The sequence below is a fragment of the Convolutriloba macropyga genome, chromosome 9 (genome assembly GCF_964194025.1).
Source record: "Convolutriloba macropyga chromosome 9, txConMacr16.3, whole genome shotgun sequence".
Taxonomy (NCBI): Eukaryota; Metazoa; Xenacoelomorpha; order Acoela; family Convolutidae; genus Convolutriloba; species Convolutriloba macropyga.
The window spans coordinates 6,117,030-6,134,097 of NC_134476.1; the positions used below are offsets into that span (position 1 = coordinate 6,117,030).

Sequence of the window (17,068 nt, forward strand, 5' to 3'; positions counted from 1 at the left end):
CTAATATTCTTAGGGCTTGTTTTTGATAACATCCGAATTTTTGCGTTTGAATATTTTTCTGTTTCTTCAGTATTTTTCATTAATTTTGGTTTGAGTAATTTATTTTTTCGTTATTTCGTTTTATCGCACTCATTGTGATTTGAAGCGACAACTTACGTCTAAAGTTATAGCAACAAAATTTATGTAGTTACCAAGTGATTACTGATTTTGTATTGTAAAATAGTGTTTCGATTCAGAAAACTTTCGGAAATTGATTTATTTTGTATCTTTTTCTGACCATTTCTTAGAGTTCAAATTTTTCTTCCAAAATAAAGTTTTGGGAGGCTAACTTGGCTTGACTTTTGATGCTCACGTACTTCGATGTCTTCAATTGCGTAAAAAAATCCGCTTGTTTTTTATATAAGAGTATTGTAATTTTTTGGTGCAAATGGTTTCATGGGCTGACTTCATTTTTTTTACTTTGATTTTTTTTTGTTTCTATTAGTCACTTTAGTAGGAGCCAGTTGACTTAAGAGGTATTGTTTTCTTGGAGACGACTCTTCGAGTCGTTTCCGGAATTTTTCCGGCTATTTTCATTTCGTCGTCAAGATTTTCGTTACATAGCGTCATATGACGTCACAATCACTACAAATCTGCTTTTTTGTTCCTTCATTCATGCAACTTAACCTGAATTTCGTGAGTGTCGTCATTTTTAGCTCTTTGTGGAGTGAGTTTTTTTCTCATTCCCGTGATCAAATTTTGGTCACACCTGACATTCCTCGCTCATGAAATTGACTCCATTTTTTTTACTCTTTTAGCGGCTTTTTTCAACGAAATTAGTAATAGGTCAGTGTCTTCTTGATAATTTCTGAAATGGATTCCTTTTTTGTACGTGAGGTGTTTCTGTTTTTTAAAATTGTACTTATACAGATAAGGTTTTGGCTGTTTTGGTCAGAGTTTTCTAAGTTTTTTCTTTGTACTTTGAATTTATTTCCCATGAAAAGTCTTTGGTGGGGGGGAGCATCGGTGTTTTTGGTTTCGTTTTCTTGCTTTATTAAGTGTTTTGGCAATAACTTTTTAAATTCAGTAAATTTTTACCATTTTTTTTCATTGTTTTAGTGTTTCGCAATTAAGCGGTTTTCACTCCTTACTGAGAAAAGAAGTTGGCTATGTTTGAAATCTCGATTGCCTAAAAACAAAAAAAAATCCATGTTTTTTTTCAGATTTTTAATTTTGATTTTTAATTAGTTTCCAATTTAGTTTTTTGATTTTTCAAAAATTGCAAGTTAGTTTTTTTGTCTAATTTTTATTACAATGTATGTTTTTCAAATTCTAGCATGTTGCTTTCTGAAATGCTTTTAAGACCTATAGTTTTATTGGTCCTCCCTTTATTAAATTGAGATTCATCGTTTTGTACTAATAATTTTTTCTTGTTCCTTTGAATTTTAAAGTTTTTTTGTTTTCAATTAATTTAACAGATGGCATTGGGGATTTGCTAGCTTTTTTACAATTTTTGAACAAGTTTTTTTCTGCGAATATTCGTAGGGCTTGTTTTTGATAACATCCGAATTTTTGCGTTTGAATATTGTTCTGTTTCTTCAGTATTTTTCATTAATTTTGGTTTGAGTAATTTATATTTTGGTTATTTCGTTTTATCGCATTCATTGTGATTTAAAGCGACAACTTACGTCTAAATTTATAGCAACAGTGTTTATGTAGTTACCAATTGATTACTGATTTTGTATTGTAAAAGAGTGTTTCGATTCAGAAAACTTTCGGAAATTGTAACAATTTTTGACCATTTCTTACAGAGTTCAAATTTTTCTTCCAAAATGAAGTTTTGGGAGGCTAACTTGGCTTGACTTTTGATGCTCACGTACTTCGATGTTTTCAATTGCGTAAAAAAAATCCGCTTGTTTTTTATATAGGAGTAATGTAATTTTTTTGTGCAAATGGTTTTATGCGCTGACTTGATTTTTTTACTTTGTTTCTGTTAATAACTTTAGTAGGAGCCAGTTGACTTAAAAGGTATTTTTTTCTTGGAGACGAGTCTTCGAGTCGTTTCCGGAATTCTACCGGCTATTTTTAGTTCGTATTTTTTTTATTTTAAATCTGTTTTTTGTTCATTCGTTCATGCAACGTCACCTGAATTGCGTGCGTGTCGTCATTTTTAGCTCATTCCCGTGATCAAATTCCCGTCTTTTTTCTCATTCCCGTGATCAAATTTTGGTCACACGTGACTTTCCTCACTCTGAAATTGACTTCTCTTTATTTTAGTTCAAAGAGATGAGGTGATATCGTCTGTATCACTCTAATTGAATAGTATTTGAGAGCAGCTATTTGAAACATCAATAAGTTATACAGATTCTTAATCAAAAGTTACCATGTTAGCCTTTAATGAACAGAATGAATTTTTTTGGTCTGTCGTTTTTAATTTTTTTTCGAGACTGCAGATTTACGAAGCTATTGCGGCTATTTTCTGGCAATCTGCCAGCTGTGTTTTCGCTTTCACCATTTTTTGGTAAAATGGTTATTCCAAGCCGTATTAATAAGTAATTGTACATTTGTGAGCCTTTTTTGTCCATCCCAATCATATATTAGACTTTTAGATGCAATCGAGGTATTTTCATAATTTCGCCGTTTTAGACGCTTTTTATGGGGTTTTGTAGCTTTTCTCTTTTTTTAGTTCTTTTTTAAGTCTTTTTTTAGTTCGCTAAATCATTAAAGTTCCTTAGGGTATACTGATATTAGTATTAAGCTTGTTGCTCTCGAAATTATAGGCATATCTCACCATATTTATCTAATCGAATGACCCTCAGAAGAAATCTGAACATTTTTCGACACTTCGAAAATAATAGCTTGTCATTTATTCGCGTATTTTTTCTAGTTGTTTAAATCCCAACGGGGGTCATTGGAATTAACGGCGGTTTTTCCGCTTTTGTTGGATGGCTGCGGTATTTTTTGGTTAAAATTAGTCTTTATTGATAGCCGCTAAGCGATAGCGGAGGCTAATTTTGGCCTTCTCTTTTTTATTTCATCGTCCAGATATTGTTACGACCATATGACGTCAAGGTCACTGTCGCCATTGTTACTCTTAATGGAGCGAGTTTTGTTTAATTGCGTAATCAAGTTTTTGGTCACACATGACTTTCCACAAATAGGGCTTACCTCTTTCAAAAATGACTTCCTCATTTTCGAGTTTTTTGCCTTTTCACATGTTCAATCATTTATATAAACAATTTCTCGTATTCAATCATTTATATAGAATTGACCTAGCAGCATTGATACTTAGTGATAATCATTAAGGGTCTGAAAGGACTAATTTTTCATAAAATGACTGAACCAACTCTGCAGATTTCGTTGTAGTCTTTTTGCTCATGTTTGAATGTTTTCCAGTGCGTTTGCGTGTCATGTTGGTGCTCAATAATTTTTAAAAATGCTTTCCTAATATGTTTTAAGAGCAATGTTAGAATTCGAAATTTTGAGAGAATGTTATAACAAAAGTTAAGATTTTCAGATTTGGTTCCTAAATTGTTTCCATTTTGCTCTGTTTTTTATCATGACGTATCGTCTATTATGATTTATACCCTACCATAGTCATTTGTATATAAATTAATGATATTTCATGATTGCTATAAACAATGGTTTTAATGTAGCACCGTGTGAGAAAGGTCCAGGTGTTATCACATTTTGCTTTTCCTTATTTAATTCCTCTGTGTGTTGTTTCCCATTCTTCTGTCTGTTTTATTTACTTCTCTAGCCTAAAATTTGTTTTGCTCTGCCTCATTTTGCCGCTTTTTTAACATTTTGCGTGAAATGTTATGTTTTTTGACTTGGCGAGGCTAGTTTTACTCTTCTTTCATTCTGCTGAAAGTGATTTTAAATTGCAATAGCTCAGCAGAGCATCATACAAAGAATCAAAAAACTAAATCATAAATAGAAACGTTATAAACCTTCAAAGCCCAGTTTTCAGTTTTTATTATTTCATTAATATTCTGTTATATATTTTTTAATGTTGTATATAATTTGCTATATATAAAATATACATATAATTGATGCAATTACATACATAAAATTGCTAGGCTATATAATTGGGACTCTTATTAAGCTATGTAATAACTGTTATCAATGCAAGAAAACTATTTGTTGGCACCCAATCTATTTGTTTCTGAGAAGCAAATTTTTCCCCGAACTTCCAATTTGATTTTTGTTTGAAACATTTTAATGCTACTTGTGATTTTTGCAACTTGCTGAGTCTGGGTTATGTTATTTGCATCTTTTCAAGAAGTATAATTTTTGAATCTAAATGAGAGTGGAGTGCACACAAATTTAGAACACTTTTTGGCTCTTCAGTCAACTTTCACCTCTTCTTTCTTTTTTCTGTTTCAATCCCAATGTGCATCACGGCGGCTACTTTTGCCAATTTACCGTGTATGTTTCTATATTTTTAAAGATGTTTTCAGCTCTTAATAGCGCTTTTTCAAAAGTGAAAAAGCGTGAAATTTAAATTTTCAAAACTTTAAAAATCAAGAAACTGAAAATATCCCTTCAATAGTCGATTGTTTTTTTTTCAGAGCTTTCCAATGTAATGGCTTTTGTTTCTCTCCGTAAGATATCGATAGGTCAAAAATCCTCTGAACAAAAAACCTAGGCCTGCTATAGGGTTCCTAACCCACATTTCATTGGGAGTCCGAACAATAATTCTTTTGCTAAATTCTTGGTTTCATGCAATCAACTCGAATCAAAGTTAAAATCAAAAAGAAATGGATTTATTGCCTTCGGGTCGTTCTATTCGGCTTAGCTTTGACCTTTTGTTTAAACCGTTGACCTTTTGTTTCAGGCACAGTCCAGATGCTGAGTCATGGTGACACATTCAAGTCTGTGATCAGTGAGTTGAACTTGTTGGGGGGTAATATGAGCAAAGCAAGGAAGGGTAATGACCATGGGGACCATCCGCCAATAACACCAACTAGAAGTGTCAACAGCCCAAGTCAGGTACGATTAGATATCAGGTTCAAACTGATTCTGCTCACCAGCTCTACTCAAACGATTATTATTCAAGCGCTCTCCTTTTATTACGACTGGAAGAGGAGTAATGGTGACTGTTTTTTTTTCTAGCGGTCACTTTTCACATAATGTTAAGTCAATTCCCGCAGCGAATCAAGTGTTTAGGTCAAATACTGAAACAGTGAAAAGTATTAGTGATACTTGTTCATTCATTGCTCTAAGAGCAACGAATGAACATTTTGTTTTGTTTAGCTCTAATTTTATAGATCATAGTTGAAATGTAGTTTTCGATGCATTTTTGACCATCTGAAGCAGATATTAGAATTATATACGCATTTGTCAGCGAGTTTCATCATTTTTCAGTTTCATATGAGTTTTCAACAGTTTTTATCCTATTTATGAATTTTGTAGTGTTCGGCTATTTTTGGTTGAAGATATCATTTTTTTTCTTTTTGTGATATTTTTTGTTGATAATAAATTTGACTCGGTTTTGAGGAAGGAAATTGAATATATTTTTGTCCCATTTCATTGAAGTGTTTTCTACTCTTTTTTGAGAGTTTTGCAGTTTTTTTCTAGTTCAATTCTTTATTTAGAACTAGTATGTGAAGGTTTCTTGTTAGAAAAGCTGGATTGTTAGATAGCGGATTTTACACAGCCAAAAGAAACAACTTTTTATTTTCAATAGCCGCCGTCAGCCTCTCAGCAGCTATTATTTGGGCGCTCTCCTTTTTTTAATTCACTTTACCTTTTGATCACGTTTTTCGTTTTACATAAGTCACAATTTTCAAGCTTGACTTTTGACTTACTGCATTCACTGTTTCAACTGATTGGATTTTAAATTCTTTCACGTATTGAATTACGCAATGTAGTGAGTACTGTCAAAGTCAGAAGAGAAAAACCAAAATCAAAAAACATAACCGGAAGAATTCCGGAGAAGACTCAAAGATGTCTGAAACAAAAACAACCTCAGCATGTTGCGTAACTAACTGTAACTAACTACCGATGGAAGTGAGCAGCAATGGAGAAAAAAGACTCTCCTAATTGAAATCAAAGAAAATTTAACTAAAAAGTATTTTAAATCACAAAATTCAATCACGCTTTCATTTTGTACAAGTACAAATACAAAAGGAAGACAACATTTCAAACAATTGAGACAAATTCATTGCACACACAAACTTGTGCAAACCAAAATAAGCACAAGCACTTAATTTTGATTTGAAGCGAAAAATTGTAAGAAATGAAGAAAAATTTTACAATTTTTTCGGATTTTTGTCAAAATTCAAAGAAGTAAATTACTTGATGCCACAGAACCTGTTTTTAATTTGTAATAGAAGCTGCCCCTGAGCCTTAAGCTTATCTTCGGTTATAAGTAAAATCAATAAAGCACAATATTGGGCTAAAAACCGCTAAAATAGGCTTAAAACCTGAGAATTTGTTTAAAAACCTTCAAATTAGCAAAGAAACTCCCTTTAATTATAATAAAACCTTTGAAATTCTGCTTTTAGAAACCATGCAAATTTGAAGTTTAGTGTAAAATAACTTTTAAGAGAACAAAATTTCGAAGAACTATAAAAACAGCTTGAAAAAGTCGCACTCTAACAAAAAAATTGATATGTTTTTAAAAAATTCCGCTATCAAACCTTTAATTGCTTTCACTTATTACAAAGCACCCTAACATCAATTTAATTTATCAGTTGAAGTTAATTTGAACTGAAAAGAATAATCAGGAAGGCTAAAAAACAGAAGATTTTGGCAAAAACTTTCAAAAACCGAAAAATTCATCAAAAAATTGTTCTAATTTAGCCTATTTAAAAAAAATGAACACTTAATTTCTTTTTAGGGAAATCAAAAGACCACCAACACCAATTTAAAAATTGACTTGAACCAAAAAGTTAACCCAGACACTAAAACATGAAACAGTATACACAAACCGCTGAAAAGTGGCTAAACTAGCAAAATCACAAAAGTAGCTCAAGGTTGCATGTAAAACTGGAATATTTGACTGAGATAGTCACAAACGCTCCCAGATACTTGTTAATGTGTTTTAAAAAAGCTACTTTGCCCGAAAATATTGAACTAAAAATAAAAAAACGCGTCGAAAAAAGCCGCACGTGATCAAAAAAATTTGCTCGCTTAGCGAAAATTTTTTCTCACCTACATTTCTCTCTATGTTTGAAAAGAAGGCATAAACAAATGAACCACTCTTTTTTCTCCGTTCTTCGAATTCGTTCTTAGAAAATTTTTTTCAAACTTTATTCACTCCCTGAACTTCCGGTTTTCTTGTTCGCTCATTTATCAAAAAAACCAGAAAACCATGAGGCCTCTTCGAGTCTTAAAGACAGGATAAGCATATAAAGCCCGGTCTTTAAGTTATATTGCTTTAGGTTATCAAAGTTCATTAAAGCGATTGCTAGCTGGCATTATGCATAATAGCGTTCAGTTTAAAAGCTGAATTAAGTGTAATTTTAGAATCTAGCCGAATATGAAGAATTTGCACACCAAAAAAATTGACGCTTAGAAAAATTCTGTCAATTGTTATCTGTTATTTTTTTCTGTCTCAATCACAATATTCGTCAAGCGGGTCAACGGCGGCTATTTTCCGGCAGTTTGCCGGCTATGTTTTTAATTGCTCTCGAACGAAGATTAAAATAATTATTGTAAACGTGTCTTTAAATTTTTTGTTTAACCGTTCGGTTGCACTTTTCGAGTGATTTTTTCGCCCTGTATTTTTTGAGGGATTGAAATTGCTCTTTCAGAAGTTCAGTCTGTTGTTAAAATCGAAACCTTTGTGTACGAGTACTGAACATGGTGCGTTTAGCTTAGTGTCTAATGTCACTCTTATACCGCAAAGTGGGGGTTCGAACCCCACCGTTGCCTGAAGCTTTTGCATAGAAGTTTCTGTAGCCTACATCCCCTTTAAGTCGTTCGAGTTTTTCGTCCGAGGTTAGTCGGTTTATTTTTCTTCATGAGTGCCGGCGGAATTGTTCTTACATGTTAGGCAACGCTGTATGACAAGTTTTTTCCCCTCATTACAGGTGGGGGGTGGAGATGCCTGGAAGCTGTATGACTTCATAGTTCGCACCTTCATTGGGTCAGTGTCGCCTGACTTGACTTATCTACAGACAACAATCAAGTACAAAATTGGCAGTGAAATTTTTGTCGCATCCGGTAAACAGGTGAGCATGTCATTGCTATTTTGAGTTATTGCGGAAAATTTAAACTCCGGGCTTAAAAAATGCAAAAACTTGGTGATTAAAATCTATGATGACCATCGTAACTTTAACGGAGAGTAATAGCTGAAGCAGAGTTGATTCACTAAGCAGTAGTAGTAAGTTCTTCTTGAAACACCCTTTCAGCGCGCTAAGGGATCAAAATACGTCAAAGCAAGTTTTCGTGCCGTCATATGAACAGCGAAGGTTTTTGAAAATATACCTGAATTTCCAAGATTGATGCAAACAAAGCCTGTTCTTAGCTTTATTATCATAAAGGGCCGCAAATCGCAAATTTGTGTAACGTTAATTTCTCAGATTGCTTTATTTTTTAAGATCCCTTGAAATCCTTTCAATCAGCTAGGTCTTCCTTGAGTTACGAGACTCTGTGCACAAAAAAAGCTAGAAATAGACAATTTTGGAAAAAATAATTTCCAGAAGTAAAGAATTTTGTTTACTGTTGTCAGCAGTTCCTCTATGAGGATTCTCCAAGAAAGGTCCTTAGATGTTAGGTTAGTTTCAAATCATTCAGTTTAAGGCACTTGATTATATTAAATGCCTTAAACTGAATGATTTGAAATTAACCTAACATCTAAGGACCTATCTTGGAGAATCCTCATAGAGGAACTGCTGACAAAAGCAAACAAAATTCTTTACTTTTTAACAAGAAATGTAGCTATCGAAGTTTAGTTCTACAATTAATTACGCTATAGATCCCCCTAACTATACTTTCGAAGCAATTATTCTGTATTTTTCCTGCAAATTTTTTGCTTGACAGTTTTTAATAGATGCGTCAGCAATTTCAGGCGGCTATTATTGCGGTCCTACTTTTTTGTAATTCAAAGAATTTGAATTGTATTGGGGCCCTGTCTTTTAAGTTCTGCTCACACATGATTTCTGAAGTCAAATTGGAGTAGTGATTTTGGTCACGCCGAAACAGGAATTGAAGCGGAAAAGCGAGTCGTTTTGCGGCGTGAAATTTTTTCGCTCTAATTTTAAAGTAGTCCGATGAGAAAACGGTGTTTGAACCGAAATTCGCTTTCTCGATAGTGATTTTTTGTTCACATGCGGCAATTTCACTTTGATTTTTACTTTTTTCGATTTTTTGGACAGATTTTTTTTCTAAATAGTTTTCCCAATCCATTCATAGTTAATTCTAGGCCTAGTTTTTGTTTGAACCAACTGTCCATTTCTCGCTAGTGGTTTTTTGTTCACATGCGGCATTCTGACACTGATTTTCTGTTTTTTTTTTTAATTTTTGTTGATCCTTTTTTTGGAATTGATTTTCCCAATTCACTCGTAGTCCGTTTGTTCTAGGTCTAGTTTTTTGTTTAGTCAATGAAAATTCTTTGAATTTTACGTCATTTGATGTTTTTTATTTTCGTCTAACAGGTTTTTTCGTCTTACCCTGAGTTTTTGTAGTTGAATTTTTAATTGCTCTTGAACGAAGTTCATAGCAATTATTGTAAACGTGTGTTTTTTTATGCAAATTTTTCTCTTGAAAATTTTGCGCTTTTCTTCTAGAACATTCTTTGACTTCTCAAGTGACTTTTTCACGCTTTCGTTCTTCGTTTTTGAGTGATCTCTAGTGCTCTCACTCCGAAATAAAGCTTGTTGCTAATATAAAATTTGTTGCAGCATGGCTAAAGTAGGTGACTCTTAGCGCACTGGTTATTTCGGTTTGTCGTGAATCTGGAGGTCAGTGGTTCGAATCTCAACGGGGGGAAGGTTTTTTGCACCCATAAAGAAAATTTGATCTAGGCTACAGCCCCTGAATCAAATTGCCTCGCCTGTTGTTCAATAGAAATCCTCTGACATTTGTCGGTTTATGTTTCAATGACTTACCGCTTTAAAAAAATGACTTCTGAACCTCACTTATTGAACTTTTACGAATTTTCATGAACATTTACTAGTTTAAGATCAATAGTGTGCATCTAAGTAGTACCAAACGTATATGCCCTAATTCTTGAGTATTAGAGTCTTTAGTTTTTGATTTCGAATAGTAATGTTGAAAAAAAGCTCAATTAGGGCTTTTTCCTTATAGAGCGTATGTAAAAATGACGAATCTAAATAAAAAGTCTAGTGGTCTATGAAAGGACTGGTGGTCGATCTATCTATCTTATTTCTAAAGTTGTTTCAATTCATGGAAGGCCACAAGCGTCTATCGCGGTTATTTTCCGGCAATCTGCCGGCTATATTTGATTTTTTTCTGGAACGTACTTTTGCTTAACCGATGTGACTTTTCGGGCGACTTTTCATGCTTGACCTCTTGATGCGTAACCTAAATTAGTGCTCTCTTTCAGAACTGGATCCGCTAACTTAATTGGCCGTTATGTACTAAAAGTATATTAAAATTGTGCCAATTTTCGTTTTTTCTTAGGTCTAAGTATTAGTAGGGGGATTGGATATTACGCGATAAAACTTTGCCTCAAATAGCAAAAAATGAACGAGTGTTCCATTTCTAAGATTGGGCGAAATCCTCAGATAATCCAAATTTTTCATCAAGAAAGGGGAATCGTTATATTAACAATAAAAATTGCTTATGTTTTCGCAAAAAAAGCGAGCCCATTCTTTGGAACTTTCAATACTGCCCCAAAACCTTATAATTAAGTTTATACAGTTATACTGATACAGTTTTACCAATATTTCGGATAGAAAAATACCAGTTTGTGGGCTTTTATTATCAGAGAAGTCTGACGAACCTTTTCATCTGTTTTTTTTAGCAATATCGTTGAAAGTCAAATATGTTCGCCAACTTCTGAGCACTGATCATTATGATGGCTATTTACGCAAGCTGCATGCTGAAAAGTTCAATTTCGTGGTTTCATTGTTGCTTTTCAAGCAAAAATTAAGCATTGTATTTTTGCCTTCGGGGAATATATGCGGCAGAGTTTGTGCGCTTCATCCAGCTTCCAAAAAGTCTTGTGGAAAATTTTGTGTTTTGATGTGGAGAGCTACTACCGGGAGTCAACTTTGTGAACTACAAAAATTGACGAAGGCGGGCATTTTTAATGGAACAGAGAAATGGCGAGAACGAACTTTTCACAAATTGAACGAGAAAAATAAGGGAATGTCTCAACAAATTGAACGAGATCCGCCTGCCTCACAGAAAAGGATCTGGAATTGCCTGAACGCAAAGTTTTGAGATTAAAAAAATCTATTTTGAGCAAGATTTCACAAACTGAATGAGATATTAGAATAACCTTAGTATTAACTGTTAAAGCTTAAATAAATATAGCTATTTCGTTGTTCTTTTTACTGTTTTGGCACATCTTTGACTTTTTAATTGCTCTCAAAAGATTTTAGCTATTTTAGTGTTGTGGTCTTTTTCTGTGCAGTCTTTGTTTGCTTTATCAATTTTTTGTCTGTTGCTTTTGACTGTTCGTCCTCAAAACGGGGTAGATCGGTAACGCCCTGAAGGCATTAAGTTCGCTTAGAGCCTTACGACTTACTAGATTCTTAGTATGTGATTCAGTGAAACTGTTAAGATGTGAAAGGCAGTTATTAGGGTTAATTCTCACCCCAAGCCCCAAGTCGGTTATGCTTGTTTGTTGAGAAATGTCGCCTAATTTCAACTAAAATACTCGTCTAATCGGGTTTTTGCTTAATATCCTATGCCCCTCTTATTGCTGGTGTCGAGAAAGCTCTGAAGACCAACCGGGTTACTATCCCCCAATGAAGCACGCTAGAAGTAAAGCGTGCCCTCGCCTTCCGTTCGATGGCAATTCGTCCAACTTTAACAAGGAAAGTTTATGGAATGGAGTAAAAAAAGAACAGATATGATTGAACTGGTGTTGCCAGCCAATTAGTTCGATTTGGGATTATGTCAATGAACATCTTTCCTGTATCAATGTCTGTATTCAGCAATTATTCTGCGTTATTGCTGAATACAGTTATGGAAAAAATAAACAGTCTCTATTTTATTCTTGACGATTGGGACGACGCAAACCGCTCTCTGCAGATTATTTCTGCAAAACCACACAAATAATGCCCCCGGTGCTGTATTGTTTTGAAACACAATCAATGGCCAATTGATTGTTTTGCAAAGGTATTTTTTCCCAATGCTGTTCTTTAACAAATTGAAAAGTATTTCAATTAATTTGGAACTTAGGAGCGCATTTACATAGGAGGTAGCTATAGAATTCAAAAATGACTAATTATTTAACCCTCTTTTTATTGTAAAGTTGACCTGTTAAATTTCAGGAATTGGATCCGGGTTTCACAATAGCCATGCCCTGGCACGCTCTCAAAAATTCAGCCGGTAGTGGCGGGGACTCAGAAGATGCAGTTTTGACAGTGTCTGAGAATATCAAAGAGGGTCATAAGGCCAAAGTGCAGGAGATGTCAGTTGGAGAACACCAGACTGGACCTCCGGATTATTTAACTGAAAGTGACCTTATCACTCTCATGGAGAAACATGCCATTGGTATGTTAAAATGAAGCTCTCTAACGACTTTTTTGTAGTTATAGTCTGAAGTAGAAAAGACTAAGGGAATCAATATTAAGAACGATAGTGAAAGAATAGAATAAAGGTAAAAGAAGTAAGAACGTTTTCGGCTCTCATAGCCATCATCAGTTATCTAAAAGACAGAAGATAAACTGCTTATCCAAAGCACCTCATAACAATTGAAACTAAATGGAATAAGAGTAAAAGAAATAAAAGTGAAAGATGTTAAGCTTTATTGAAACATTATCTTCAGTCAGTAGTATAGTTCCAATCAGCGTAAAAAACACTGAATTCAGATTTTGTTAGTGTTATTAACAATCAAATTAATACGACTAACAAAAAACAGTGTGTCGTGCAACAATCAAGTCAGAAGTGAAACTTGAAACAACATTGACTTTTGTCCTTATCGCAACCAAAACGAGTTGGTTGTTCCCGCAACTTAAAACTGAAAAAAAAAACTTAACAAACTGTCTAGAACAATGTAATTGAATCCTTATCTACATTCTCTTACATTTTATGGTTTACCCCTCGTTCAAAGATCAAAACCTTCAGTCCCCAAAACAATTTTGAGGACAAAAGTCTCCCCTGTTACCGGCAAATAGTTTATTTGTTCCACAACTTGTGCGACGTACTGAAGAGAGCATCAGCGGTCAGTGCAACCATCAAGTGCCGAGCACAGTAAACGGAACCCGAAAGCTGGCAGCCGGTCAAGACAAAGAAAAGACACAGAAAAGACACAAAAAAAGACAAGCAATTTTTTCAGCGACGAAGCCAAATTTGGGTTACAAACGTCACCCCGACGAGAGGATCTAGTTTTTTTTACTGGTTTCAGACGTCACCACAAGAAGTCCGCCCGAGGTCTCAGACGTTACCTCTGATGTCCTGTTCCCCGGTTAGAGCCATCCAAAATCTCTACTTTTTTTCGACAAAAAGCCTCCAAAAAATTGATATTTGTCCCCCAAAAACCTTATTTGTTACTATAACTCCTCGATTCATAAACCTTGACTAGTTTCATTATTTTCAAAGCGAGTAAAGGCAATTTTCTCATTTTTAAAGAAAAATCTGCGAAAATAAACAAAAATCAGAGAAATGTTCCTTGAATCAAGAAAATTCAAAAAACACAATTTAGTTTTCTGACTACATATCCGTTTCAATTGCGGAAAAAACTATTAAACCACTCTTTTGAATTGGTTTGTAATCAAACAGAAAGCTATTTGCATCGATTTATCCAATCAGTATCATATAAATGAGAAATGTCAGAAAAAATTTTTTTAATTCTCCAGACCACGAAACGCACTCTATTGATCATTCTAGGCGCCAGAAGATTGTCGCTTGATGTGTTCAGGACAATTTTGGTCGAGACCGAAGCTATATTGAACTCCAGACCACTTACGATTGTCGCTGACCTTCCGGAAAATGAAATGCCTCTCACGCCAAACCATTTTCTGATCAACAGACCGTTCAATTCTCTCACACCAGGAAAGTTCGACAGCCAAGAACCCGCCAGTTTCAAGTCTTGGAAGAATGTGCAGGAAATGGTCAACCAATTCTGAAAACGACTCGTCAATGAGTATCTTCCGACACTGTTAAAGAGGTCCAAATGGAGCGATAGTGGCCAAACACCACTGAGAGTAAACGACATTGTTTGGATTCTGAAAGATATGACTCCACGTGGAATTTGGCCCCTTGGACGTGTTCGCGAAGTCTACCCTGGACGAGATGGACAACACCGTGTGGTGAAGGTGAAAACGGCTTACGGCACGTACGTTCGCCCGGTCTCCGCGCTCGCACGCGTTTTGGCTGATTAGCCCATTTTTTCTTGACCTTTTTCCGAACCGGTTCTCTAGGCAACTTGAGTTACACCCTCTTTGACGATCTGGTCAACCGTCTGTGATGAGTTAGTTGGCCTCCTCTTTCCCCTGGAGCATGTCGTGCAACAATCAAGTCAGAAGTGAAACTTGAAAGAACATTGACTTTTGTCCTTATCGCAACCAAAACGAGTTGGTTGTTCCCGCAACTTAAAACTGAAAAAAACTTAACAAACTGTCTAGAACAATGTAATTGAATCCTTATCTACATTCTCTTACACAGTGTAAGATTACATGTATCCATTATTGTTACACTACAAATAATATTGTCAAACAACTTAAATTGAACTTGAATTCAGTCCTGGACACATTAGAGTACATGGCGGCAGTGGGAACTTTTTTGAAAGCAATTAAGAAAACTTATTTATTTTTGCAGACTGTAAATAGATCAAAACAAAATTGAACAAAAACGAAGCATGAATTGGTTTGTGAATGATTTAAATGTCTATGATAGTCCAAAGTAGGTGGTAGGTGGTGGTTGTTCGGAGTCATTTGCATTCAGTCTACTCGGCTATAGTGTGACACTTCTATTTTGGGCCTCAGAAAGTGAAAGACGTGGTTCTGAACTTTTTGATAGACGTTGACTGTGATTTTAAAATCTTTTTATATCGGGATACCAAATTTTGTACTGGGGGGGGGGGGGGGGGGGAGGGGAGGGGAGGGGAGGGGAGGGGAGGGGAGGGGAGGGAGGGGAGGGGAGGGGAGGGGAGGGGAGGGTGGGGTGGTTATGATTATGATTGAGTTGAACCAAATGTTTACCATATTTTGTCTACAAAAACAAAAGATAGAAGTCTAGAGATTTAACCAGCATATACAAAAACTTTTTGGTTATGTTATTGTCTCTTATGAAAGTTTGTTTTCACAGGAACCGATGCCAGTATTCCCGTGCATATCAAGAACATTTGTGACCGCAATTACGTCACAGTTTCAACAGGAGGTGGAGGATCGAGGAAATTGGTGCCAACTAGTTTGGGAATCGTTCTTGTTCATGGTTATCAAAAAGTTAGTATGATAACTCCTGATTCTTTTCCATGTATGTTAATAATATTTCTAATTAGGATAATTGTCCGAGTTATAGTTATCGGGTGTTATTATTTTGAACCAGATATTTGATTAAGCTGTGGGTACAATAAAAACGTGTTTTCTTTTTCTGCTCTACTTTGATTTTAATTAAGCGACTGTTTTCAACTAAGGGAGCATGCAGAAATAATATTTTTAAAAGTACTTGGGATATATTTATACATTCATATGGCAAATTTCAACCAATTAGGTTGTCTCATGAATAAAGTCATGCAAAACTTAGACCTGGTAGTAGAGGATCCTCTATCACAGCTGCAAAGCAGTGGACATTATATTTGTTTCATCTCGTTAGGGTAGGCAACATAGAAGGGCCAACATTGTCAGCATTAAAAAACCAATGTTGAACGTTTGCCACAGTAGTGACAAGAGTACATTGAACGTACTGTGAAACTGCCAGTTTAGGCAAAAAAAAACATTTGTTGTTGACACAATTAAGGTCGTTGGGTTTCCTATTAGTGAGCTGAAATGCTCGTTAAGAGTCACTTCAGGTCTCGTAATTAATTACATAATTTGTGCAATGTCCTGATAAAAATGAAATCAACTCAATAATTGCACAAATATAGTTTCTGCTCCCTAGTGATGAAGGGATTCAAATCTTGCGAGAATCTTGCATGATGATTCAAAACTTGCAAGATTCTTGCAAGAATCTTGCAAGATATCAATCAAGGCAAAAAAAAATTAAACCGGGGTACAAATGTATTAGGAAACATCTTTGAAGCAAATTATTGTTTATCAAACAAATTACAAAACCTAATTAAATGAAAAAAATTTAGCCCGGATTCAAATTCTTGCAAAGAATCTTGCAAGTTTTTGAATTCTGGAAAATTTATTTGTGTATTTTTGGCAGCTAAGACTAACTGAAAACCAAATGAAATGACCGATATCTCAGTCACTTTATATAATGTTCTAATTTTGGAAATAAACTGAGTAGATTGGTGGTTGTTTGTTCAGATTGACTACGAGTTAGTTTCTCCCGCTATGAGAGGTGCAATGGAAAAAGAGCTTAACAGAATCGCATCTGGAGAGAACGACTTTCAACAGGCAAGTCGACTTATTATTCCATCACTTTTATTGGGAAACGAGGATGCCATCTTGGAATAGGACAGTTTTGGCCTGCGTATATTTTTGGATTATTCGAGACTAGAAAAAAAGAAACTATGAAGCTCTCGAAAAAGCTAAATTGAATATAAAAGAGACTGAAATGAGAATTAGAGGCTAGCAGTTTTTAAAAATTTTATTTGCTCTCGAACGCAGTCAAGTAATTAATGTACACTTGTGTCTTTTTTATAGCTGCGAAGCTGTAAGCTGAGCGTAGCTATATTGCGGTGCTCTTGGTTTTTTTTTGTTTCGTCGTCTGACGCTTCATTTTCGTTTTACATTTGTGCTAGAACATTCTGTCTCGTCACTGCTTAAATGGCTTTTTTCGCGCTTGATTTCACGCTTTCTGCGTGACCTAAATTGCGGTTATTCAGAAACAG

The 17,068-nt window shown here is 35.0% G+C and overlaps 1 protein-coding gene across 1 annotated transcript in view; it reads left to right on the forward strand.

The window, feature by feature from the left end:
* LOC142345581 (DNA topoisomerase 3-beta-1-like) overlaps positions 1 to 17,068 on the forward strand; it is a 52,361-nt gene that overhangs the window by 10,490 nt on the left and 24,803 nt on the right. The window contains exons 5-9 of the mRNA XM_075397702.1: positions 4,820 to 4,974; positions 8,022 to 8,162; positions 12,399 to 12,621; positions 15,376 to 15,512; positions 16,542 to 16,631. Coding sequence (XP_075253817.1) covers positions 4,820 to 4,974; positions 8,022 to 8,162; positions 12,399 to 12,621; positions 15,376 to 15,512; positions 16,542 to 16,631 — 746 coding nt within the window. The remainder of the gene's footprint in view (positions 1 to 4,819; positions 4,975 to 8,021; positions 8,163 to 12,398; positions 12,622 to 15,375; positions 15,513 to 16,541; positions 16,632 to 17,068) is intronic.